The 26,578-nt window shown below is 39.9% G+C and overlaps 2 protein-coding genes across 2 annotated transcripts; one reads left to right on the top strand and one right to left on the bottom strand.

Annotated features, from left to right (window-relative positions):
- Positions 1–12,783: 12,783 nt before the first annotated feature.
- On the bottom strand, positions 12,784–18,263 carry slc25a47a (solute carrier family 25 member 47a). The gene is made up of 6 exons (XM_004083774.5): positions 17,917–18,263; positions 17,544–17,587; positions 17,399–17,470; positions 14,936–15,115; positions 14,028–14,292; positions 12,784–13,601 (listed from the first exon to the last, which is right to left on the bottom strand). Exons 1-6 carry the CDS (start codon positions 17,951–17,953, stop codon positions 13,288–13,290), a joined length of 912 nt encoding a protein of 303 aa, XP_004083822.1. The 5' UTR covers positions 17,954–18,263; the 3' UTR covers positions 12,784–13,287.
- Positions 18,264–20,541: 2,278 nt separating this feature from the next.
- LOC101155318 (mitochondrial basic amino acids transporter) lies at positions 20,542–26,373 on the top strand. The gene is made up of 4 exons (XM_004083876.5): positions 20,542–20,853; positions 23,173–23,216; positions 23,343–23,426; positions 24,580–26,373. Exons 1-4 carry the CDS (start codon positions 20,826–20,828, stop codon positions 25,300–25,302), a joined length of 879 nt encoding a protein of 292 aa, XP_004083924.1. The 5' UTR covers positions 20,542–20,825; the 3' UTR covers positions 25,303–26,373.
- The last annotated feature ends 205 nt before the right edge of the window (positions 26,374–26,578 follow it).

Genomic DNA, 26,578 nt, shown 5'->3' with positions numbered 1-26,578 from the left:
GGGTGAGCTCGATGAAAATGTGAAACAAGATTATGGTCAGGGACCCATTGGAGATCCGTACTGCGGACCACGACCCACCCTTCTGGTGGCGAGGAGAGACTTGACGGTGTATCGACTGTTCACGAGACGGGGGGCCGGATGGGGTGCTGGAGCGAGTTGACAAGGGGGGACTCTGGCAGGTTTGATCTTACTAACGTGAAACACTGGGTGGACTCGTGGAGATCGGGGCAGTTTCAATCGTACAGCCACAGGGTTGATTATCCGAGTGATGGGGTATGGACCAATGTAGCGGGGAAGCAGCTTTCTGGACCCTCCCTTTAAAGGAATGTCTGGAGAGGACAACCACACCTTGTTTCCCACCTTGTAGACAGGAGACGATTGCCACTACCAAGAGTCGTTCCTGGTTCTGCAGAAGCTCAAGCCTGTATTTGCTCCAGGTTCAGTCCAGACAGCGTCTCACAAACGCAGCAGGACTCGAGGATGAAGCCAATTGTTCCTGGTGAGGAAACAAAGAGGGTTGGTAACCAAAAGCAGCTTGGAAGGGTGTGTAGCCAGAAGTGTTGACCAGGGAGTTATGGGAATACTCAGCCCATGGGAGCTGAGATGACTAAGTCCGGGGGGGTTTGCTGCACGTGGCTCGTAATGTCGTCTCCAAATCTTGGTTATATCTCTCTACCTGGCCATTAGTCTGAGTATGGAAACTGGAACTCAGACTAACTTTGATCCCAAGGAGGTTGCAAAACTCCTTCCAGTAGGTGGCAATGAACTGGGGTCCACTATCTGAGGTGATGTTCTGGGGAAGTCCATGCAAACGGAACAAATGCTGAGAGACAGCTAGGTCTTTGGGAGATGGGAGTTTCTGCAGAGGTATGGCGTGCATCGAGCTGTGACGGTGTGGGATTTTTTATCACTGCGGTGATGAACCAGCAGGGGGCGCAGTGTCGCGGTTAACCCCCCCCCCCCCCCCCCCCCCCAACGCAGTGTTCTTTATTAACAAATAACAGTAACAACTAACTACTACCTATCTAACTAATGAACTAACTATATAGTGGGTGTTGTATAGGTGTTGTAGAATGACTATGTGTGCGTCAGCGGGAGGGAGGCTACACCAAATGATTAATACTTTACCCAGATTTGGCGCCAGTTCATAGCTTACAAATGCTATAATATGAAGCACCTCACTTTTATCATTTCATAGGACTAGCAAACTAAAGTCTCTGGACTTGGGCCCTTCTTGAATTAAACAGGGGTGCTGCCATTTTGGATAACTAGTGTTGCCATCTATGGGATGAAGCAAAACTCATGCAAGGGAGGCCCAAGTCCAGGAATTGCACTTAATGCATTTTAAATATCAAGCATAGTCAATACATTACAATGGACTTGGGACTTTTTTGCACATAATCAGTTAGCTTTTCCCCTTGAAGACCATAGAACATATAATATCTCTATTTTGAAAAAATTGTGGACTTGGACCCCTTTTGAAATAACCAATTCAATTGTTTGGAGTGGTCAGGCTGAGTCAGAATAGGAGCCTTAGAGAAACGTCTCTTCAGCTCGGTAAAGGTCTTATCTGCCCCCTCATTCCAGACAAAACGTACCTTCGCTGATGTGAGTTTATGCAGGGGTGCAGCAACGCCACTGAAGCCTCTGATGAAACGCCGGTAAAAAATAGGCAAACCCGAGAAAATGCTGGAGCTGTTTGCGCCCAGATGGAACAGGACACTCTAGGACGGCTTTGACCTCAGAGCTGGCCATCAGGACATCAGACCTCAGGAAGAAGAGGGCCTACAGGAAGGATTACAGCTGAAACCCAAGATAGGCCTTCTCATGACAGTAAGTGTTCATTACCATGGTGCATGAAGATTTACACTCTACGGGCTCACTGAGCGTACCACAACCTTGATATTTTGTGCAGGCTGCCAACGTGCCCTGTACAGGTTTGCCCATTTTTCGTCCACAGACAGCCACATAACTGCAGGCAGTTGTGACCAAGACCTATCACAGCAGTTTTGTGGTCAAAACAGGAACATCATACTTGCTTTGTCTAATCTGACCAGACAGGAAGAAAACTGATTTACAGTCAAACATACAATGTAGGTGCGTGCCACAATAATAAAAATATCATGTGACATAACACTGCTTATTGTGCAGGCGTGTCAGTTGTTAGTATAGGTTTAATTTCATTAAAAGAAAACTCATTAACATGTTTGTCCACCCTGTACAAGCAGGAAATGATATGGTTGCTGTGGATCAATGAGCTCCACATTGGTGTCCATTTTTCTTTAAAAGGATGAATTCCCCACTCTTCACCCATACTGCACAGATCGTTTGTTTCAAAGACCATTCGCAGTCCAAACCAGCTGCTTAATTCATTACTTAGTTGGGCACCCTTTGCATGAAACCCTGCAACAGTAGGACATGATGATTAAACTGTGGCTCTGCTGAAGTGTCATAAAAGCCCAGGCGTTCCTGATGGTAACCTTTTTTGCTGGTTCTTGTGTCTTAATCTACCTCTTCACAATGCTGATTTACGAAGATACCAAAAGCAGAGTGCGTAATAGCTTGCAGGTGCAAATCCGTTCTGTGTACTATTTAAGCCTTAGTCACATGGAGTCATAGAGCGGTCAATGGGGTGCTGTGGGTTTTTGGGTAATCTGGGCCCATAGAGGGGCATTTTAAGGGGAGCAAAGGTGTGTCTTGCAGTTCCTTTGAGGCTCATGTGACCACCTGAAGAGACCTCTTGAAAATAGAACGTACCATTGTTTTGCGAGTGGTAAGTGTATCCTAAAATATTTCTACAGATATTGTCAGTTGTACGCACTTATGACATGCAGGCAATTGTGTTGTACTTACGCCGAGTTGTTAGTAAGGAGCGGGCACTGGCCCTTTACTGACCGCAAAATGATAGCATCGCACAGTTGCTGCAGATTTGTCGGCTGGACATCCATGATGCCGATCTCCTGTTCCACCACATCCCAAAGATGATCTGTCTAAATCTGGTGACTGTGGAGGTCATTTCAGTCCAGTGAACTCATTGAAACCAGTCTAAGATGATCCCAGCTTTATGACATGGTGCCTTATCTCGCTGGAAGTACCATCAGAAGATGGTTCACTGTGGTCAGCAAGGGATGGAGATGGTCAGCAACAATATTCAGGTAGGCTGTGGCGTTGGAACCATGCTCAGTTGGTACAAAAGGGGTCCAAAGTGGGCCAAGAAAATATCCCCCACACCATGACACCACCACCACCAGCCTGAACTATTGAAATAAGGCAGGATGGATCCATGCTTTCATGTTGTTGACGCCAAATTCTGACCCTACCATCTGAATGCGGCAGCAGAAATGAGGACTCATAAGACCAGACAACGTTTTTTCAATCTTCTACTGTCCTGTTTTGGTGAGTCGTTTGTTGAAAGCATTTTCAAACGGCATGTTTCGTCTGCTTCTGATTCTCCACAATAAAATTAAAAATAAAAATCTTAAAAAACACAGTTTTAATCTAAATTTTCTTACTGCAGTATATGTCCTCCTTCATCAGAAAAATGCTTCAAAAACATGTTAAAAAAACATGGTTTTTTTTTGGGGGGGGGGGTCTTTAATACTTACACTTGTGTTTGTTGATCCAACATTTTTATTCTACCCATTTTTGTACAGCTGCTGTAAAAAAACTCATTTTGTCTTGTGGGAAGAGTAAAGTTTTATCTTTGGTCAGTCAAGCTCACAAGCATGTGAGGGACTGAGTCATGTGAGTCCATCACATCAGTCAGGTCCACAGTCTTCCTCGGGGTCTACGAATCCAGACAGATAGATTGTTTAAAAGTCCAGGAAACTTTTGCAAATATTTTGAGTCAAATACCTGATCAATGTCTGGAAACCAAAGAAATATTTTTTGCAAATATCTTGAGAAAACCTCCCCTTTTAGTTGAAAATGACCTTTTAGGGGAGAGGCATTTGCTTGTCTTTTATTAGATTAAGATGTATTTATGCAACATGTCTGAGCGCAAACAAAGTTCAACCTCATCTTCTTCATGACCTGAACCCACTCAGTGGTGGAGAACCTAAGGCTCTATCTACAGGGTGGAATCACGTAAACACCATAGCAAATCCTTGATTTATGACAGCACCGGATGACATGGTGTGAGCTTCCTCTGTGTCTTCAAAGCAGTTTTCCAAGTATTTATATCGCAGACGTCAAAACATTAACTGTTGACCAACGTGTTGCATGAAATCAGATTAACAAACAGATGGCTGATGCTGCGATTCCCCAGAGCTCTGAGGAGGAAATGAGTTTTACAACGCAACAGCATGCCGTCACAAATGCTTTTTTAAACTGTTCCTGGATCATTCTCAGCTGACCTTTGACCTTGTTGTGTTTTTGCATTTTAATTGGCTTAATAAACTTTTTTTTAACCAAACCTTTGAATGTGTTTAGATGTATTAATTTTAGTAAATAATAAAAAAAAATAAGTTCAATTGAAATTTGTCTTTCTATGGAGTTTCATACGTTCTTCTTTTGTGCAGCTGGATTCTTTTCATAATTGTTTGCATGTAAAAACATTCCGTTTTGGTGTTTTGTGGTGCAATGTCATCATTTGTTTGTTTTATTTGCGTTCACGTTGCTGTTCTCATCTAAAATCCTCAGCTTCTTAGTTTACTGGACATCTATTTTCTAAATCTGGTTTAGTCCCATTTTGGGTCATGTGATTACTTTCCCAGCCACTGTTGGTCGAAGGCGGGGTAAACCCTGGACAGTCCATTGAAGGGCCACACATTAACCATAAGGAACAATTTAGAAACATCAATTAACCAATAAAGAATGCAAACTCCATGTAAACTCCACACAGAAAGGTCCCAGTTGGGATTTGAACCCGGAGCTTCTTACTGTGGGCATTCATTTGGTCTGAAAAAAGGTTGCTTTCACATTGCATCTGAACTGAGTGACATCTTGTTTTGAGTTAAGCTAAATTTTGGACAAACGGCACCAATGTTGTGGACCAAACGACCCCAGCTTAAATCTATTTCCCTCTGGTTTCACTTTATCATCGGGGTTCACCATCTTGACATGGATACACAAAGCAACTTCTGCATAAACATTTGCTTTTTGTTAGGAAAGTGCACAACAGCCTATTGGCAGAACAACAACCCCAATACAGAAGGCCAAACTGACTAATCTCATTGTGCGTGCAGCTTTGTGCTTTTTTTGACAAATGGTAATTGGGTAAAAATTCCCTTCGATGTCATTTTCTTTTGGAAAAAAATGTTTGCACGGGTGGTCTCCAAATGTAATAAGAAAAAAAAACTTAGAGTCATGTTGTTGCAATACAAAGCATTGCATGTGAAAATGGAGCAGCCAGATAAACAGAGCATTTCTGCTGAGGTTATATGGGGTCATGGAGACGAAGCTTCATTGAGCGAGTCTAATGCAAAGTGGGGCTGACCCCTAAAACAAATTAATTCAGTCAGAGTCAATTAGCGTTAATATTTGTGTTTAGCAATCCCAACACGAAATGACGACAACAATTAGGAATAATAATGGCCCCACTTTTGTTCTCACATTCCTATAAATGGAAGGACAGAAGGAAACTAGAATGTATTTTTTCAGGAAACAAAAGCAGCTGAGCCCAAAGCGTCATTGGAGTGGGACTTGAAAGCCTTAACTGGGACAGAGGAGAGTTTGGGGCAATTCTAGCTTGTTGCTGACATCCAAAAAGCAGCATCTTGTGACGACAGTGAGTTTTGGTTTAGTACAACTATGTCAGAATGGAAATCAAACAGTTAAAGGTCATAAAGGTCATCTTCTAGAATCTAGAGTTTCCCAAACGGTCCAAAACCCAGAGTTTGTGGAGAAATCGGCATTTTGTTTTATTTGTTTCTGTTTCTTTTGTGGAAAAAAAAAACAACTAAGCTTTTGGAAGCAGAGGACAAATTTTGAAAGTTTTCAGCAGACAAACGACTGATCAAGTAAAAAAAAAAGGACTCCTGAAAACGTTGTTGGGGAGCAGCGGTCTGACTAACAAACCAACCTCTGTCTTCCTCTGCTGACAGCAGCGCTGAGCTTCTGCTCTACCTGTTCTGGTCTGCCGGCCCACTTCTACCTGACGGTTCTGGAGTTCGTCCTGCCCATGCTAGCCGTGGGCTTCACCGTCCGCCTCACCTTTCCTGTGACAGGTGCTGGTCTACTTCCAGGCAGTGGGGGGCAGTGGCGTGGGGTGGAGCCGGTGCTGCTCGCTGGGGGAGTTAGATATGCATTGTGCAATGAGTTATATCTATACAGGAGACATCACGTGGTTCTTCATGGAAAGAGAGCACCGCCATCTTCGTGAGGTCAAGTCACTGCTGCAGTGCATGCATGTGAACACATTTTTTGCAAAATGCCAGTTCATAGTGCCTGTTTCAACTGCCAAAATTGGATAAATGAGTCCATGAAGGAGGAAGGCATAACATTTCACAGGTAGGTACTATAATTCTATTGTTTTAAAGCTGCAGGGGCTTCATTAATAGTACACATGTGACATGTATGATGCTGCAGTGCTATTATCAACATGCTGCATGATGTACGTATAATTTGCTGTCGACATAAATGTAAACTTTATTTTGTTAAACCTATATACAGTATACTATGACTAGGCTATTATAGTAATAAAGATTTATAAATTTCTGACTCAGTGACTGAACTTTTCTTGCAGGTTTCAAATGGATTCAGACTTCAGGAAAAAGTGGGCCTTAGCAATAAAAAGAGTTAACCCAGATGGATCACTGTGGTTACCAACTAACAATACAGTCTGGCTATGTTCAAAACATGATGTGGAAACAGATTTTGATAAGAGGCCAGATTGTTCGCTTGAAACCCGGCACCATACCATCTGTGTTACACAAATTGATCAATCACATGAATCGGTAAATCTATTGTTTTTCTTTGTTTTTTTCAGGTCTAAATCTATTGTTGACTTTTGGACTTTCTGTTGACTTATTATTAATTTATTTATTATTATTTATTTATTTATTTACTATTACTATTTATTGACTTATAATCGATTTATTATTAGTATTTATTATTATTATTATTATTGACTTGTTGTTGGGCTTTTCTCAATAATTTCAATTACATGTCAAAGAGGTCTGAAACTTCTAAATGTTTAGAAATTATTTTTTAAAATGCCAGCCGTCGTCTAGCTTCAAGGGCATGGTGTAACTGAAGGTAATTACTTTGGTCTTACTTTGACAGGCACCGGTACTCGCTCTGATCCACCGGTGAACGTTTTGGTCATCTTAGACCTGAGTAGTCAATTGGAGACAAAGGCATTGCAATGAATGATGGCAATTACGGCGTTCAGCAACACAAGACAGGTCTTGTCTTCTTGGGGTCTGCAGGACACGGGATGCATGTGGTGCTGCAGGAAGGCGGAGATTGTAAATGCATGAAAGAAGCAAGGATGAGTTGGTTGTTCTTTATAAACAACAACATGTTTATTTATTTAACATCTCTAATCTGTACTGCAGTAAATAAGGAATTGAAAAAACCCACCAAACGTTTGCTCTGTCAATTTCCATCACGTGTGACCGGAGTTCATCATCAAGGACTCTCTTGATGTGTCCATTTCGGACCTAGCAACACACGAAAATGAATGAAACTGCGATAATGTTTACAGGAAGCCGCTATGAATCTATCCCCACATTAAAATTGTCGCAGAACAAAAACTTTTAAGAAGATTGAACCTTTTTATCATTAGATCTACAGAGAATATTTATATTATATCTATTACGAAACCAAATGTTTCATTAACCCTTGTGCTATCTTAGTTGACCCCACCCTTATATTGACGTGTTCTCCCTACCATGACAAAGGTGGATAAAGGTGGAAAGATTTCATGTAATCCATGGACACCAGTGAAGATCACAAATCATTGAAGAAAAAAGGTTTAAAGTAGAAAAACGAATAATAGGCAGAATTACACCAAACTGATTACTCACATTAACCCTTGTGCTATCCTAGGCACTTTAACATAGGGAGTTGGGTCATCTAGACCCCACTAGACAGTGCTCTGAACCTTTTTTCTTCAATGATTTGTGATCTTCACTGGTGTCCATGGATTACATGAAATCTTTCCACCTTTATCCACCTTTGTCATGGTAGGGAGAACACGTCAATGCAAGGGTGGGGTCAACTATGATGGCACAAGGGTTAAATCTTAATATATACAATTCTTCATAGAATTTTAACATGTTTTGTAATTTCTGTGGGGTCAGTCCAAATACCATTATCAATTTTCAACTTGGTAATTGAATTTCTTTTATAAATTCATTTTTCTAAAGCAAACGAGTAGCTAGTATTTTTTCAACATTTTCAAGCCATTTTGTTGTAGATCGCATGACGGCGCCCTATGCAGCATTTTTTTTTCTTTTTTTTGAGTTTTACTACATTTAGTTGCTATCAATCTAACTTTAAATTTTTTAAAAATTCCCATTCCTGCGTAGCACTCATCTTTTTATTTCCAAATGTGTCTTGCTTCTTGTCCAAGTGAATTTTCAAAAGGTTCATCTTCAAGTAATTTATTATTCAATTTCAGATATCCTCTTAATTTGATGTTAGTTTTGTGTTTTAAACCATTTAGTTGAATAGATATCATTTTGTGATCAGAAAAGGGGGCATAACCATGTGAAATATTAGTTAAATATTGTAGACAATTACAGGATGTTAACCATAAATCTACTCTTGATTGTAGAGTTTTATGAGAGTTACTCCAGGTAAACTCTTTGCTATGCGGATTGAAAAAACGCAATTGTTCAATAAGGGAAAGTAATTAATTAAGAAAGCAGACGATTTAAAATGTGAGTTTTGAGCTCTTTCTGGAAACCTGTCCACACGATTATTTTGACCGTTATTAAAATCTCCCCCAATAATCAAATATGCATGTTTCCTTTTTTTTATGAAAACCTGCATAGTGCTGTAAATATCTGCAGCTAATTGCTTTGCTTGTTCTATAATATTCTGACCATATTAAAGATCATAAAAATTGAATCATCCAGCTTTACAATACTATTCATCTAGCATCTTCAGAGCTTTTTTTTCTAAGATTTGTTAAAGGGAACTGAAGCACCTGCAGAATGATGAGACTTCAACTTCTCCCTCGTACTCAGCACGCCATGCTTTATTTCTTATTAAAACAGGTTTGTAAAAAATTTGACATTAATTACCCTGTTTTTATCAAAGACCTAAATTTACATTTTCTGTCCCTGTGAACAATTGCTAATTCATTTAACGTCGGTTTCTTTACATTACCTTTTCTTCCTTACCCCTTTTATTCTTTTTTTTTCTTTTCAGATTGATGTTATCTGAGGCTGCAGGCCCAGGCTGCCGGAGCTGCAGATTTACCCAGCAGCACACGTCAGCAACAGGGGAGTGCAGAGCTCCTGAAATAGCCCAAATGACAGTTGGTAAGAGGATCTCAGTGGTTGTTACCAAGCACCGCTTTTCGACAACAAAATGAAGCTTTCCAGAGGTTTTGGGAAACAGTCAGTGTTTTATGATTCACAAACTGAACAGTGAGGATTCTTTCAAAATTTGTATTTTTTTTAATGTGCGTTTCAAATTAAACACTTAAAGCAAATGTTGTCATTCTACATAAGACTGAACACCTCTTTCAAAATTCAAAAATCCCATATCAACCACAGCATATAGTACATTTAGAACTGAAGAATGTATTTCTACCACATTTTTATGATGCTTCGTCAAACTACATTTCACGATTTTCCATAGCAACTAGTAACTGCACAGTGTTTTTGGTGTTTTCATTCAGTATCAAACAGTTTAAATGAGGAATGCAAGACTTAGAATCAGTTTTCTAAAAGTAAACGTTCTGTCATTGATCCAAACTCTTTTGTTGAGCTGCAGGTGGTTGAACCCCTAACACTACCACAGCTGTTGCTCATGAACTAGATGTCCATAACTCTACCACAAGCTGTCTCCAGAGGCGTTTTGGAGGATTTGGCAGCACATCTATCCAGCCTCACAGACCATGTGTAACCACACCGGCCCAGGACCTCCACGTCCAGCAGGGTCACCTCTAAGATGATCTGAGAAACTATCCATTTGCATAACAAAGAATTTCTGCACAAACTGTCAGAAACCGTCTCAGAGAAGCTCATCTGCATGCACGTTGTCCTCTTCGGGGTATTGACCAGATTTCCCTTCGTCGATGGCGTCTGGCACGTTGGAGAGGTGTTCTCCTCACAGGGGAATCCGGGTTTACACCGTTCAGGGCTGATGGCAGACAGCATGTTGGTTTTCAGATGTTGTAGATGTGCATGGTGGTGGTGGGATTATGATATGGGCAGTTCATCCAGAGGAGTGGTTCAGGGAGAGCAAATTTCACACTCAGGTGTTAATCAACTACTAGGACTTTAACTATTTTTTGCAACAACAATTAAAAAAAAAATGTTGCTAAAGTCGAAAACCTAAAGGCAAACTTCAAATCTTTCTAAGTTCATCCAAAACCTTTGTTTCATTCTGTCCCAAGCTTGTGTTCTCAGGGGGACAAAACCAAAACCGCCAACTGCTGAAACAACCAGATCCTAAAAGCTTTTTCAGGAAAAGATGTGAAGAACCACCAAGCAGCTCACAGATTTTCCAACAGCAGGACGCCTCTGCATTCGGGAACTCTGTGAGTGAACCGAATCCACATCAAATATGTGTCGAGGTTGTAATAATTACATCTGTCGTACATGTGTAATTGGCTCAAGATTATTCCCGCTGTGAAAGCAATAAAGATCTTTTATAAACAACTCAGCTGAAATGATTTAATTTAAGGCAGGATTTAGTGAGCGTCTGAGGTGAGGTCATGTTCGATGAGACCCCATGGGTGCGAAGCCTTTGGAGTAAGCGTTGTAAACAAGAACAACAAAAAAACAGCAGTGTTTTTAGACATAGTTCTGGTTTGTTGTTGTGCATCTGCGAATCCACTCTCACACGTGCACAGCTCATTAGACTGGATGTTGCAGTTAATTAAAAGTGATCCAACAGAGCAATTATGAGAAGTTATGTGGAGTTCACAGCATTCAAGCTGCACGGGTTAACAGTTTGGCCAAACATAGAGCGGAGTGGAGTTTGCCAAGCCTTTTAATGCAGTTCCAAGCCGGCACTGAGGTTGATGAATTGAGCTCCTCCACAATGGCATACTTGCTAAAATTCTAGGAATTGTGCCGCACGCTGGGAAACAACACCACCATTGAATGTTGCCTTTGTTCACTGCTTTTAATTAAAGCCCCATATCTGTTCCCCGTTATTCAACAACAAGTCACAATTTTGTAGCCATTGACGTCACCAGATCCCATGCCACTATAAAAAAAACTGTCATATTTTCAGATATTTACACAGGAGTTAGCTTGAAACTTTACCGGAGGGTTTGTGTAATTTTACATCACATTCAACCGTTTACTACGACAGACTGGTTCCTTGCGATTTAGTTTAATGGACATTATGATTCATAATTACAATAAACACAATTATAATGCAATAGAAGAGATTTGGGACGGCTTTTGTTGCATGAGGTTACCACACAGCCAGGACTAATATTTCCAGCAGGTGAAGAAAGCATTTTTTTTTCATCTCAGAGGAATAAACAGCTTTAAATCAACAAAAATCCCTGTGAATTTTGCATATTTCATTTTTGAGGTTTACATTTTTTCTTATCTTCAGTAACCCTCTTTTGTGCGAATTTAAACCAAGATTTTTTTAGCTGTTTTAGCTATATTTGGTTTTGAATGTTTAGTTTTTGACATCTTAATTTTTACAGTTTTTAAATGAAAAATATATATTTTTTGGATATGTGCCATAAATATCCCACAATAGGTGAAATCTGTGAAGTAGAATTACAGATGTTTTAACCCGTTAAAACCCTTCACTACACACTTTATACATTTTAAACCCTGAAAATTCCAACATTTGTAGAAAAATTTGTCCATATTAAGGAATGAGATCAAAGATCTGATTGTGATCTAAGATTTGTCTAAATTCGGTAAACTGAACACATTCTGAAAGCAACAGAAGACATGGCTTGGAGGAGATTGATTGAAAAAGTCAACTTGTTTTCCAGAAATCCTTCCTCTACCTGCTGTTGAAAACCTGGATCAGGTGTGGTCACTGAGTCGGGATCTAGAATCACCTGAACCATCCAATCCGCAGGACAAAGTTTCTCTTGAAAAAAGCACAGGTGGTAAATCTCAAGGAGCTGGTTGGGCGTAGACAAACCGAAGTCTGATGGGTGATTTCCTGTGACGCTGCTTTTTGAAAGTGGTTTCACACTAAGCTGTTCGGTAATCTGTTTGATTCTGACAGGTGTTAAAGCTTACCTGATCCTTTCTCCAGAAAACAATAGTCTCAGTTTTTCTTTGGTGCTAGATTCAGGCAGTTGAGAAATGTGTTAAGAATTCCTGCCAAATCAAAATTGAGTCAAAAATGTAAAAAAGAAAAAAACACCCTGAGGTTATAAACTGTTGACCTCTTGCTATCTAGTTGTTTAAGATTAAAAAAAAGTGCATGTTTAACTAATTTTTTGTTCATCTCTTGACACCTGAATGAAATAAAATAAAAATCACATATATTGCTTTCAAGTAGATGCTACAGTAAATTAAGCTAATTTTGGAGCTGGGGCAGTTTAAAGCATCCATTGGCCTGAACGGGTTAAAGTTTTTCTCCCCCACACCAGTAAATTATGCTTTAATATTTTAAATGTCCTAAAACTCATCTGCTTCTTCCTCTTTCTCTTTCACTCCATTAAAATAACTATTTAAAAAACAAAACTTTTATTTTGGAAGGCACAACAGAGATTTCAAGCTAAATCCTTTTTAAAATAAATTACACAAAAAATGACATTCAGACACACAGTATACACAAAAATTCTGAATCCAGAGTTTTCTATTTTCCTAAAGCCTTTGAAAGCAAACCCAGGACAGCAGAATCAGTCCACAGACAGCAAATACATAAACTCTTATTTTGATAATCTTTTTCTCCTTAATGTAACTCCTGTTTTTAATGCAACACTATGTTTGCATCAAACTGGCCATAACATTCATCCATTGGGACACATAAACTGTAGAATTTTTGTGTCTTTAGAAAATGTACTTTAAAGGTTGGTCAGGTCTGCCACCTAGTGGTCAGATTGATCCTCATACAGTCTGGTAACGCCAGAGCTCAAATTTCTCCTGAATGATTATGTCACATCTCTTATAACATTTGTGCAAACAAACATGTCAGAAGTCCTTGCAGAGTGAAGAAGACTCCCTGCTGGTATTATTCTAACCCCAAAGGAGGCGAGCCCACGTTTTCAGAAGGAGACGTGAGGAACCCGGTCAGAACCTCGTAGGTGAAGAACACCACCATGTTGACAGGAAAGGCGCGCAGACAGTTGATGCCTAAGCTTCTGAAGAAGACTCCAGCTCCCTCGGTTCTCAGGGTCTCGGTGATGCAGTGGACAAAGCCTTTGTAGCGCTGCGTCCCATGCATGCCGTCAATCTGCAGGCGAGCTTTGACCACATCCATCGGCGTTGCCACAGTCCAACCCGCCATTCCTGCTATCCCACCGGCCAGCATCACACCTGTCCAGTCTGGAAGCGAGAACATGGCAAAAATAAGACGTGGACATTGATCATCACCACCTGCTGCATATGCTTTAGTCGTATACACCCATAAGGACACTGAGCCGTACAGGTGCGGTAGGTTTTTGGGTTGACCCGGCCCGTGGAGGATCGCAGAGAGGAGTGGCTGGACCTTAAGAGGAGTGCAGGTCTGTCTTGGGCACTCCCCACTCCCTAACTACTAAAAAACTATAATGTGCGGGACTATGCAATCTTCATATTTTGTGTGGCCCACCCGTGTCCCCCGTACAGGTTTGCCCACGTATCTACCTGTAAGGGCAGCTGTGACTAAGGCAGAAGACTTGGAGGTCTGAATCCTCTGAAATGTCTGCTTCAGGTTTGCAGCTGATGATGGAGCGTCTTTACTGAAAAGGAGGATGCTGGTTCTCCACTCACGTGGTTTTTTCTTGCTGCTGCCTGACAGCCAGTCGTAGAGGGTGGTGTAAGTCAAAAAGTAGGTGGCGTAGGAAGGACCGTCTCTCAGCGTGAGTGGCAGGGCTCCTCTGTAGAGCCCCCTGAGGCCGTCCTCTCTGATGATGTGCAGAAGACAGTGCACTGGACCCAGGTACTTTGGACCAGGCTTTTGGAGTCCTCGCTGCCTGGACTCTGTTTGACACTGCAGGCGCACTTTGACGATGTCCCCAGGTGACATGACTGACACCTGAGAGGGAGGAAGAAAGATTATGTGCACACCTTTCTATGATGGGGCCATTGACCGTGAGAGAAATGAACTGAGTGGGTGTGACGTCATCCATTGAAGATGATTTACTTCTGGCTCCAACGAAATTAGGTACATTCAGTTTCTATTTTTTCACAACACGGAAATCGCCATGTTGGAGCCAGACGACGCCAGTAAGCAGTAAATGGTCCAAAATTTGTATTAACTATTCTTTTAATGACAACCACTGTCATCAATCAGGAGGAAGCTTGTTGGAAGTCCACACCCCTACCAGTTGAAGGAGACTCTGTCAATCAAAAGTTTTAAATATCTGATGTGGAGGCTAGTGGTCACCACCTACGTTTATTGAAGAATCCAATTGGTCAGTTTAAAACTTGAGTAACTTGCACTACAGAAAATCATTTTAAAAACGAGGATTATCAAGAAGAAGTAACTGTATCAGATCAAGAATGGTTATTCTGATGGAGTATTTGCTGTTTAGTTCTCTTTAGAAGTCTATGGGATTTTGGCTTCTTGGAGCCAGCAGGTACTTCCTGTTTGGAATGCCAGTGGATGTGGTTGCTCAGTCCAGTTATCATATACAGTCAACAGTTGGGGGTTTGAGGGGAACAGCACATACTCTTACCTGAGCCACGCCCCCTGCCAGTCCAGACAGGAAGACCTCCCTTTTTGTGTTTGTGCCCCTGTTGCCCCCGCGGGCCTGTCTCAGGCACTGCAGGCAGTTCCTGTATGTGCCGAAGACCACCGAGGAGGTCATGGAGACTGTAGTCATGGGGAGAAGCATCCCCTTGAAGAAGCCATGGACCTGAAATTAAACAAAAGGCAAAATTAATAATAATAAGGCACCAAAAAAACAAGTAAAATTAAAAAAAAAAAAAAAATAGCTTAAATTTAAAGAAATTGCACATGATGTTAAGTTTAACAAAAGTACATGCAATCCTTTACTAAGTAAAGACAAAAAAAACAAAGCCTTTAATGTCCAACTTTTAGAAATAGTGACATCATTTCTGTTCCGAAAATATGAGGAAGTGATCGTGTTAGTGTTTGATTACTATGTACAGAAAAGTTTTGTTGTAAATATTTTACTAAATTTGAACTATTCACGTTTTTATTATAGTTTATTAGCATCACAATTTACATCAAAATTTCACAATTTTACAGAATTTGTTGGAAAAACTTACAAGGAAAACTTTAAGACTCAGAAAGGGTTTTATTTTCCTGTAACATTTTGTGATTAAAAAATCTGTCACAGACACTAAAGGAATAAATAAAAAATAAAAAAGTGATCATGTTAGCACCTAAAGCAATCAATAAAGTTAGCATTTTAGAGATTTTAACCCTAGTTTTAACCACCAATATACATTTTTTTAGAACATTCTTCCTCTTTATTTTTTCCACGTAGATGTATTAGCTGTTTAGCTAGCATGTAACCTCTACTGACCTTATAGCAGCGCCTTCTGGGAAAGTTTTCTTCTTAAATTGAGTTAAATGTGTTGACAGACATGAAGGAAATTCCCTTTGAGCTTTAGACACTTATTTTTTAAGACCTCATTTGGTTCAAATACATTTAGGCATTTTTAGCTTTACTTTAAGGATTTGCAACTACAGATACATTTGGTGTGAAGAGGCTGGTCTGAACCAAACACTGTTCTAGATGAACTGATCATGTGATGTTGTCTGCTTTACATTGGTTACCTGTCAAATTTCTACTTTTAGTTTATAGAGCCTTGCATGGTCAAGCTCCCACGTACCTATCTGACCTTTTAACCCCATACTCTTCGGGCCTCTTTTAAGCACTCCAAAAACCCGTTTTAAGACCAGAGGAGATCTGTCATTTCAAGCCGTTGCTCCTCGTCTTTGGAACTCCCTCCCATTGTCGTTGCGTCAGATTGACTCCGTGTGAGTGTTTTAAATCTCAGGTCAAGACGTTTTTATTTAGAAGAGCTTTTAGTTGATTTAGTCCTAGTTTTGCCATGTTTTACTGTGTTTTGTTTTACTATTATTATTATTGTATTTTATTGCGTTTTTTCGTGTGTTGATTTGATTTTATGCTCTTTGTAAAGCACTTTGTGACTCGCTCTGGGAAAAGTGCTATAGAAATAAAGATATTCTATTCTATTCTATTCTATTCTATTCTATTCTATTCTATTCTATTCTATTCTATTCTATCCATTCATCTGGTGAAATCAGCCCCTGGTTTGTATTGAGCTGGTTTGCATTCGTCTTTATGAGCTCTAAAGTTGCCAAATATCTTTTCTTCTTATTGTGTTCCAAACAGGAAGTCCCTGCTGGTCCCAAAAAACAAAAATCCCATAGACTTCTATTGAGAAATAAACAGCGAACACTCAGTTATATTTGTCAGAATTAAACGCGTTCAGTCGCAGCATATATTGTAAGTAGAGCTGAAAAACTAAAAACTTGGGTAGTAACACGTGAACGTTGAACCCAGAAGCCCAAAACGAGTATTTTGTGCGTTTACATAGGCTTTTTATTGAAAGCGGTCCGAGCCCGGTGTGGACGTAGCATTCTGTGCTTAGTGCTAAGGGTCGCTTTATGCAAAATACGAGTATAAATCTGTACAACAGCTTGTTAAATCCACTTTTTGAGCCCATTTCTGCGTTTTTGTGTAAAAAATAGGCCATGATGATTTTATTTTCTGTTAAAATCTATTCAGAAATGCCAATTGGAAAATCATCCGAGCAACGTAACTACAAAAAAAAAAAATTTGTAACGTACATATTGTTCTTTTTTTGCTGTTATGTTGTTTATGTTGTCGCTGCAAAGAATTGTGGGATTAAACCATCTTCTTTAGCATTTCAAAAGGTAGTTGTGGGTTTATTTCTGTTAAAAAAGATAAAATAGAAAGAATTTTTAGTCTCTTTCTATTTCCATAAGAATCTTTCATTTAAATAAAAAAAGGATATTGGTAGAGAACTGATTGTTGTGCATGTTGTAAATCCACAGCATACTCCCTGGAACAGTTTGTTCTTGTCCTTCAAACAAAGTTTTGACTCCACGCTATAGTGCTCCCCAAACTGATTCCCCAAAATAACTTGGTGCAGCACAGTAGGTCTATAGATCTCCATACCCCTTCCTTTGACAGTGTCTCCACTATACAGTGATAGAATCCCGTGAACTGCTTCTGGGTTTGGATCCGGACCTGAGGGGAGGAAAGGCATCATGTTAGGGAATATACTTCAGTGCTGGCCTGTGCAGACAGAACAGATCTGAACCTTTACAGTGTCCAGAGGGTAGCCCACGGCAACGCCACATGCTCCTGCAGGAGAGAACAGAGAAGAGCATCAGCCAGGACAGCAAAACAGACTGAAAAATATAATCATTTAAAGGCAAGACTGGAGGTTTTTATTTAACTGAGTTTCTAAATTGAAAGAAAGTTTTACACTAAAATAATCTGAATAAACTACATAGAAAATGATTCAATTTAAATCTTTTTATTGTATAATTCTATGAGTCAAATCCGTGCTGGTGTATGGCTGTGAGTACCGCGAGTGCTTATCTGACCTCTTCTGTCATAAGCAGCTGGCAGTTTTGCGACAGAACCAGACCAGTTTTCGGCTGAAGGAAAGAATGCCAGGAGTCTTTTACCTGCTACCGACCCAGACAAGAAATCCGCAATGTGCATGCTGTCCGCCGGCCAGATTCCACGCGAGGTGCGCCGTGTAGTGAACACACGGCGTTGGCGTTTGATAACCTTCAATGCATCGCTGTTACGTGACAGTGTAGTGAAGCGTCACAGAAAACCGACCGCGTCAACGGTGGCTCCGGATAAACCCGAACTTCGAAGTTGGCCGAACGACAGCCGAAGAAGAAGCCGAGTGCTGCACGCGACTGTTTTATATACTTCTCTAAATAAAAAAATAAAGAGTTCATAAACTTTGAATAACAATCTTTACATCAATTGTCCAAAGTCATTCTTAGCCTTTTTTTTAATCAACTTGCATCTTGACGTCACGTTCTTTTAAATGCGGTCGACCAATAAGCGACGTTTACTTTGTGCTTCCTTAAAAGAAATGTAAAATGCTGTGCTTCCTGGGCTGCATTTTTTTAAAGAAAATTGGATAACATTATTAATCGCACAATAAAGAAATTTACATGATTAGCAGCCCAAAAAAAAGAAAAAATGCTTAAAACACAAAAAAATGTTTAAACGTTTTTTTAGAGTTGGCTAATGTCTATATTAAGATACACTCTGATGAAAATGGTGTTTTGGACCTTTTTTCATGGAGAACATGTATAAAGAAAATTAAGCTTAAAATTGTATTTTGAATATTTCTTTATACAAATCATTGTGAATCAGTAGCAGATGAAAAAAATGCCGTCTGAAAAAACCTGTACCCCTGTGACGCAGGAGCTACAGTCGGCCGGTCACAAGCTCCCTGCTCCGCTCCATTCCGATGCACTCACTGTCAGACCAATAGATCCGCGTGCGTCTTTGTATTCCTGGTCTGAGCTGGAATCTGGATCAAAACTCTACGGCTGGATAGCTCCATCATTGCTCACCATTTTTGTTGCACCAGTAATGTTAGATTGGGGTATGAGAGGCTGTAAGGTAGCAGGAGAGAATGTAAACAGAGAGCTCTCAGCATCGGGGAGAGGAAAGTGTGTGTGTGTGTGGGGGGGGGGGGGGGGGTCATCAAAAGATGATCAGAGTATGTCTTTAACGCACTCTGAGCCCTTTACAGCCATAGTGATCATCAAGCTTCCAACACTTCTTTTTGTCTCTCAGCTTCAGTAAAACTCCACGAATAGACGTTTTAATTTAATGTTCGAAGTAGGTAAGTAGCTACTACGAATAACTATAACCTTGGGGGTAGTTCAGGTGGTTTTAAAATCACAAATTTAAACAAATTTCCCAAAAATATTGTCATAAATTTAATTTAATATTCTTATTTTTTGTTATTATGTCATGCCTTGTGTGCAGGTTATCTTCTGTTGAGTTTCTGTTGTGTTTGCCCTCCAGTCACATCAGGTTTCCATGGTAATCATCCATAATTGTTTCAGTTTTAGTTAGTTAGTGAGTTATGACTTATTGTAGTTAAATGAATGGTTTTCCTTAGTTGGTACCAGATCGTCTTGTCTTTAGCTCTTTGGAACATTGTAATATCAGTTTTTCACAGAATTTTTAGTTTTTGATTACCAGTGGTTTTTGTTCTTGTTTATTTATTAAATGGCATCTATTCCATCAAGATAGTTTAATGCATTTGGCTCCTCTAAAAATTACCATTTGTTGGAACGGTTCTCTATTCAAAAACTCAAAAAAAATATAGTTTTATAAACATGTATTTATTATGCCAAAATAATGAAAGTCTTGGAACCTAAACAATGAAATCATATTTTTTTAATCATTTTGATACATGGTAGTCTTTTATTTTTATTTTTACTTAAAAAAATGCTGCTATGTTTTTTTAACAAATGCTTTGTTTTCTTTTCTTTAAAAAGCTATCTTTTACTGATGACTACTTCTTTTGAAAAAGACTACAAACCAATGGTGTTTGGGTTTTTTTACGTTTTAAATTTTGTAGGGAAAAAATAATGACCTGAAAATTTGTAATAATAATTCAAAATAATTTTTTATTCAATTAAAAAAAACATTGGGAGTAACAGGCAATAACCCGGAACAATATCAAAGTGAATAAATTATAATAAGTTCACAAGAATAACTGCACAATAACTTCTTTTTTTCTAACCATAGTTCACCTTTCTGACATATCTTTGTAAGAGGTTAAGGGTTATTGACTTTCTACTAAAATGTGATTAAAATCAGTTTAAACTTCAAATCAAATTATCAGAATTTTGTAACCAAATCTTGCTTTACAATCATCAATACTCACAACTTCAGTCCAAAAACTTCAACAATGTGAAACAGTCTCAAACTGATGGGTAAATATTTCTGCAGATCATTTTTGCTCTTTTTTGCATTTTGATTTTCATGCCTGCAGCTTGGTCTTTTTTCCAGTATTTAATTTTTAGAGATTATAGTTGTTTTATAGTTTGTGACCATATGTTTTCTGACTTTGAACAAGTACATTGAAAAAATGTAATATAATATAATATAATATAATATAATATAATATAATATAATATAATATAATATAATATAATATAATATAATATAATATAACATAATATAATAGACGTTTCTTTGTTTACGTCTTTCTGCCACTAGGTGGCGGTACTGCTTCTGAAACACGCTTCCAAAATTAGTTAACCGAGGAAGAAGAAACGTCCAAAACACAGGGGTGTCTGCCTCGACTGTCATCCCATCGGCGGTTCTGGCAGCCTTGAAGGTTAGCGGAAGAGCGCACCGACAAACGGAGGATAAACAACACACTCTACTCTGTTAATGACAGGGGGGAAATCACAGCGTTTTAGTCCGACACAACTGAGGTGGTCGGGTTGAAGTAAGAGTCGTAGTGCTACGGCGGGAAACGAAAACTCGGGTCTGCCGGTTGTGTTATACTCGACTCGCCCGCTAGAGGCGCTCGACCGCGAGGATGGACTTCTTGGCTGGATGCTTTGGAGGTAGGTAGGTTTCATCCACTGACGGCAAAAGAGAACTTCAATGGTTTCATCCACTCTTTCCTTTCATTCACTAACCTTAAGAAATTCCTGTTAGTGATACAAAAAATAAAACTCAGACTCAGCCGCCTGAGAGAGACGGTGAGAAACAGCAACAGTATATTATGAAATATTATTACTTTCAGCATTATGGAGAGGAAAGTTGTCGGATGTCTGTGTTTAAACTATTACCATTTGTATTAAATTTGATTCAGGTTGACTATGCAGTAAATTGTGCCAAAATAAATAGTATCCAGTGTTTTATTGCTTAGATGTCTCCTTGTCTATGATAAAGTGAATAAACTCATGTAAACAATAATTTATTTACATAAAAAATGACAATTTCACCTTTACAGGTCTAATAGCAGAGTAGTTATCTATTAGTACTTTTTTTTAAAGTGTACTAAATTTCTCTATTGTTTAAAGGACAAAAAAAGCAGAGCGTGTTTTTTCTACTGTCCTTTTCTGACTTTGAGCCCCTCCCCCTCTAAAACCCAGTTTCCCTGTCGTTCACTCATTTATTGTTGCAGGTAAGTTTGCCAGTGAGGAGTTTGTATCATCATCAAATGTGATGTTTTTCACCACTAAGAAGCGCAGGGTTGGTTACGACATTTTATGAAGTAAATGTTTGGGGCATTGACTGTAAGAGAACTGGACTGAGCGATGCCTTCCCTCGTGTTTCAAACAGGAAGTACCTGCTGGCTCCAAGAAGCCAAAATCCCGTAGACTTCTATAGAGAAATAAACAGCTGTTACTCATTCTATTTGTCAGAATAACCATTCTTGCTCTGATACATTTTATTAACACGTTCCCGATAATCTAAATATTTTTGACGATATTATTTCTCTATTGAAGTTATTCAAGTTAAAAACTGGCCATTAGATGCTTCAATAACAGCATGTGGTGCCCGCTGGCCCCCCCACCTTAAACATTTGAGATGTTTGATTGACAGATTCTCCTCAGCTAGATGTAGTGACTGATCTTTATTAATAAAACATAAAATTGGTTTTACTTTGATTGACATTTTGGTGTCTAGTAATCCTTATTGCCTTACCAATGACTGGATTTAAACCAGAAGTTTGTGGGAATTTCACTATTTGCTTTGTTTTTTTTTTGAGGATTTAAAGCTAGTTATTGTTTATTTTATTTTATTTTTAACTTAAAGTGTTGTTTTCAGCAAAATAAAGTTTCATAACTTGACCTAACTAGTCTTTGATGAAACCCACTCCTTCAAAACTGAATACTTGACTGAATACCTGTCAATCAAAAGACCCCACCCCTTTGAGAAAACGCTTAGGATGTCAAATATGAAAAAAAGAAAAGAAAAAAAACTTAAAGCTTCTCCTAAAATGTAACTCAAATTAAAAAAAAATTAAACAACTGCAAAAAAATGTTTTATAAACTGAGTGTCTTCTCTTAGTGTGAATGGAAACTCCTGTTTGAAGCAAGTTTGAAAATGAAACTGAAGCTGTCGGTTCGTGGGGGTCCTGGTTGCAGGAGGGGGCGTGATCTTCTGGTTGCCCGCAGGTGATGAACAGGTCTATCTCATTTTTAGAATAATTGTCAAAATAAAACTTTTGGATTTTCGTGACAGTGGAGGTTTTTTGTCAACTGTGCCCAGACTCTTAAAATGTTCATATTATGTCACCTGGTTGTGTTCAGCTTGAGCCAGGAAGGTATGTATTGAATTTTAACAATATTCCGATTAAAAAAATATCTGCACAACAAGGAAAAGCTTAATTTGCAAGCTCGCCACGCTGACACGGTTCAAAATCTACAACTTCTCAAACCAACATCTTTTCCTCGGTAGAGGATGCTGAAGGAGTTAGGAGGAGATGGGTTTGTAACAGCTGGTACTAGAGACGCTTTTTTTTGTTGAAAATCCAAGATGGTGGCCTCTTCCCAAGGTCAAAGATCAACAAAACATTGCCTGTTGCTATAGGCTTAACATGGTGGTGTGTGGGTGAAATCTTGTGAAGCTCAAACAAAACGTTTCTTTTCCCAAATTGTGTGAAAATCTGAAGATGGACAAATTTCACACTTTACAACTAAATGGCTGCCAACCCGTATGTCATGTGACCATCCCAAAAAGAAGAATTCCAAAAGGTCCCTAAAGTCCAGGACTGCAGAGGGACATGACAGAAAAGAAGGGGGCTCACATAGGACACGTTTGCATAACAGCAATCGAGGACGTGCTCTTAAAGTTTGATGGCGTCGGCGTGGAGTTGGCTTTGGATGTGGCAGAGACAATTAATATCAGACCCTGATTCCTCTGGTCATCAGGTGCTGCTGGCGTTTTAGTCGGACACCCGTTCGACACAGTGAAGGTGAGCAGGAACTTCTTACCTGTTTATTTCTTCACCTTGACTGTCATTGTGCTGCTAACCTTCTTACCAACCCATGAAGCTGCTGGCTGAGTCCTCCGGCTGAAAAGTGTGTTTGCTTGGCTCCAGGTGAGACTGCAGGTCCAGCCTGTTGATAAGCCGCTGTACCGGGGGACCTACCACTGCTTCCAGAGCATCATCAGACAGGAGTCGGTATGCAGCTTTTTTTCCCTAATTAACCAAAAACGATTGTTTTCTAATCATTTTCTAATTATTTTAACATTTCTAATCCAAGTCATTTAGATTTATTACATTTCAATATTTATCGACATTTGTACGTTGATAAAGCTTTACCTCTTGCCCATATTTAACGTTTTTATGTCTTCTCTAGCTTTTAGGTCTCATTTTCTTCACAGGACATTACTGACTTATAAAAAATCCTATTGTAAGTTAACTTCAGCATAAACACGTCACACTGACTGTCATGTGAATAAAAAACTCTTTAATAGTAGTTTTATTTTGGTAAAAAATGTTGTTTAATTAGCCTTCTCTCCGCCATGTTTGTTATTTTTAGTCACACTCAGAAATGTAGCAGCCAGACGACAGGAAAACTTCCACAAAGATGAAAGGATTGTGGTCTCCTAGCAACACAGTCAAGTTTAGCAGGGTTTTAGCAAAGCTGACCTTCTTTTTCTCACGCTGTGAATTAATAAAGGCTAGTTTTTTTTCATGTAGAGCATTGACTGTATCGGGGAACTTGACTGAGTGAGTTTGATGTCACTCATAGAAAACGACTCACTTCCTGTTCCAACCACATGAAGTCAATTCAGTCGTCATTTTACCACGATATGTCCATTGCCATGTTGGACCAGAGGTTCTCCGTGTTGGTCTGAGGCTACGTTGCTATGGCAACCACTCTCAATTTAGGAGTGATCATAGTAGAAGGCCACGTCCCTTTCAATAGAAGTGGGCTGGAGAGAATCTGTTAAACTCTTCGAATGTTCGATGCGAGGCTACCTACTCTTATTGAGGCACCTGATTGGTCAGTTTGTAGCTTGAATAACTTGCACCACAGCAAAAAACATCATGAAAAGATATTAGGGTTATCAGAAACAAGTTAAAAAGATCACCAGGAATGGTTGTTCTGACAAATAGAATACTGTTAACTTCTTTTTTTATTGCTTCTCATCTGCTTCTCAATAGACTTTTTGGCTTTTTGGAGCCAGCAGGTACTTTCTGTTTGGAACGCCATGGGTAGGGATCACTCAGTCCAGTCCTCACATACAGTCAATGCCGCAGACAGGTGGAGGTAGGGCCTAGGCGGGGACACGTGTGGTTTTGTTAGTGACGCCATGTTTCACTGCAGGTTCTGGGTTTGTATAAGGGCATCGGATCTCCTATGATGGGGCTCACCGTCATCAACGCCATAGTGTTTGGCGTGCACGGGAACACCATGCGCTTCCTCGAAGAGGACACGCCCACAAACCAGTTCTTTGCCGGGGCAGCAGCGGGGGCCATCCAGTGCGTGGTGTGCTGCCCTGTGGAACTAGCCAAAACCCGCATGCAGATGCAGGGCATAGGGGAGAAGAAGGCCTCCAGGAAGACCTACAGGAGCTCGCTGGACTGTCTGGTGCACATCTACAGACAGGAGGGTGTGCGGGGGGTCAACAGGGGCATGGTCACCACACTGATCCGGGAGACCCCCGGCTTCGGGGCGTATTTCTGGTCGTACGACGTGCTGACTCGCAGCTTGGGCTGTGAGCCCGATAGCCGCTTCATCATCCCCAAACTGCTTTTCGCCGGCGGTATGGCCGGCATCGCCTCCTGGATCGTCACCTACCCCGCAGACGTCATCAAATCACGGCTGCAGATGGACGGGGCAGGCGGGGTCCAGCGCTACAGCAGCATCATGGACTGCGTACGACAAAGCATCGGGAAAGAGGGCTACATGGTGTTTACGCGGGGGCTCACCTCCACCCTGCTGAGGGCTTTTCCAGTCAACGCCACCACCTTCGCCACCGTCACACTCTTCCTCATGTACGTGCGGGGGGCAGAGGAGGCGCCTCAGAACCAGCAGTCCGGACTGTGAAGGCACAGGAAGAACCCAGAACCAGCACTCCAAAATGTAACGGCAGCTGAAACCTTTTGCACTTTAGACCTGCATGACCCGTCTGTGTTCTGCTGACCAGTCCAGCTGGGAAGCAGCAAACGTCTCATTCCTTACTTTGTCTTTAAGTAACAATTAAAGTTATAAGTTTCCAAGTATTAAATGTTTTTGAAGGCGTGGAACCTTAAGGCTATAGTTAACCCTTTATTGTGTATCGACGCTGGAAAGTATTCTCTTCCATACCCTTTCGACTGTATACCCTAAAGAAGAAAAGTGTGCAATATGTCTCCATAAAATGACCAATCTAAGTAACATACCTGTTCTTTATAATTCCATTTTGGTGTGAAGAAGATGAAGTGATGTGTTAGCAGAGGAAAAATGCCAAATCTCCAATCAAAACATGTAGCTCTTCATCACTGAGGAGTGAGCGAGCTCCGCCCACACAGAACTTCAGCTTCTCCACCTTTGCTGTATTGCATTTTAGGAATAAGAAGATTGTTGTGGTTCTGATTTTCCAACCAGACTAACGGTTATTTTACTGTTTTTTGTGTTTGGGGATATCTGGTTAAAAGTTGTAAAGTATAACATTTAAGGTTATTTAAGTGTTTTTAGACTTCAATAAGGTCAAAGATTGAAGATATTTATGAAATGGAACGGTCCATTGTTGTGTATTGATGCACTGTTTCTAAATGATTTTCCACTTAACTTTAATTTAAAAATCTTCTTTAGTTCATACCTAAAGGAACTGATGTTATTTACAAGTGTCATTGTCTGAAGTCCAACCAGCTACTTTGAATGTAAGCGGTTCTGAAAGCCCAAAGACCTGTTTAGTTCTGCTGGATCTCTGTCTCAACACTGGCTGGTATCCCCAGTTAAGAAGCAGAGTTCATTATGAAAGATGCAATTTGTACAGGAGTGAACAGAACATATAATTTCTATATTTAAAGACCATATTTTTCATTGAACTGTAATTGTTAAAAAGCTATTCCATTAAAGTCTATATATCTGAAAATCTTTCTCTATTAATCTGTTGAAAATAAACAAAAAATTGAATTCTTGAGCAGATTGTGATTTTAAAAAAAGGACTATTGATTGTTTTTATAATGCATTTGCATATAAATATTTGGATGAAAGAATGTCGGGAAATATCCCACATTCACGTGTTTGCATTCACATTGCACCCGTAAGACTGGACCCACAATGAAAGTGGACCAAATCATCAGGTCTGTGGGGTTTTTAGAAAAACAGATCTGTCTGC

Source organism: Oryzias latipes, chromosome 24 (genome assembly GCF_053564925.1).
Source record: "Oryzias latipes strain Hd-rR chromosome 24, Olatipes_Hd-rR_3.1".
NCBI lineage: Eukaryota > Metazoa > Chordata > Actinopteri > Beloniformes > Adrianichthyidae > Oryzias > Oryzias latipes.
Note: the sequence above shows the minus strand (reverse complement) of the source record. Positions and strands in the feature narration are given on the sequence as shown.

Bases quoted from the DNA above. Each gene is read 5' to 3' on its own strand.
- LOC101155318 (XM_004083876.5), top strand. From the start codon at position 20,826: ATGGACTTCTTGGCTGGATGCTTTGGAG. The intron at 20,854-23,172 runs GTAGGTAGGTTT...TCTGGTCATCAG, and splicing joins CTTGGCTGGATGCTTTGGAG to GTGCTGCTGGCGTTTTAGTC. The intron at 23,427-24,579 runs GTATGCAGCTTT...GTTTCACTGCAG, and splicing joins GCATCATCAGACAGGAGTCG to GTTCTGGGTTTGTATAAGGG.
- slc25a47a (XM_004083774.5), bottom strand. From the start codon at position 17,953: ATGCACATTGCGGATTTCTTGTCTGGGTCGGTAGCAG. The intron at 17,588-17,916 runs GTAAAAGACTCC...TCTCTCCTGCAG, and splicing joins CTTGTCTGGGTCGGTAGCAG to GAGCATGTGGCGTTGCCGTG. The intron at 13,602-14,027 runs GTGAGTGGAGAA...TCTCGCTTCCAG, and splicing joins CAGCAGCAAGAAAAAACCAC to ACTGGACAGGTGTGATGCTG.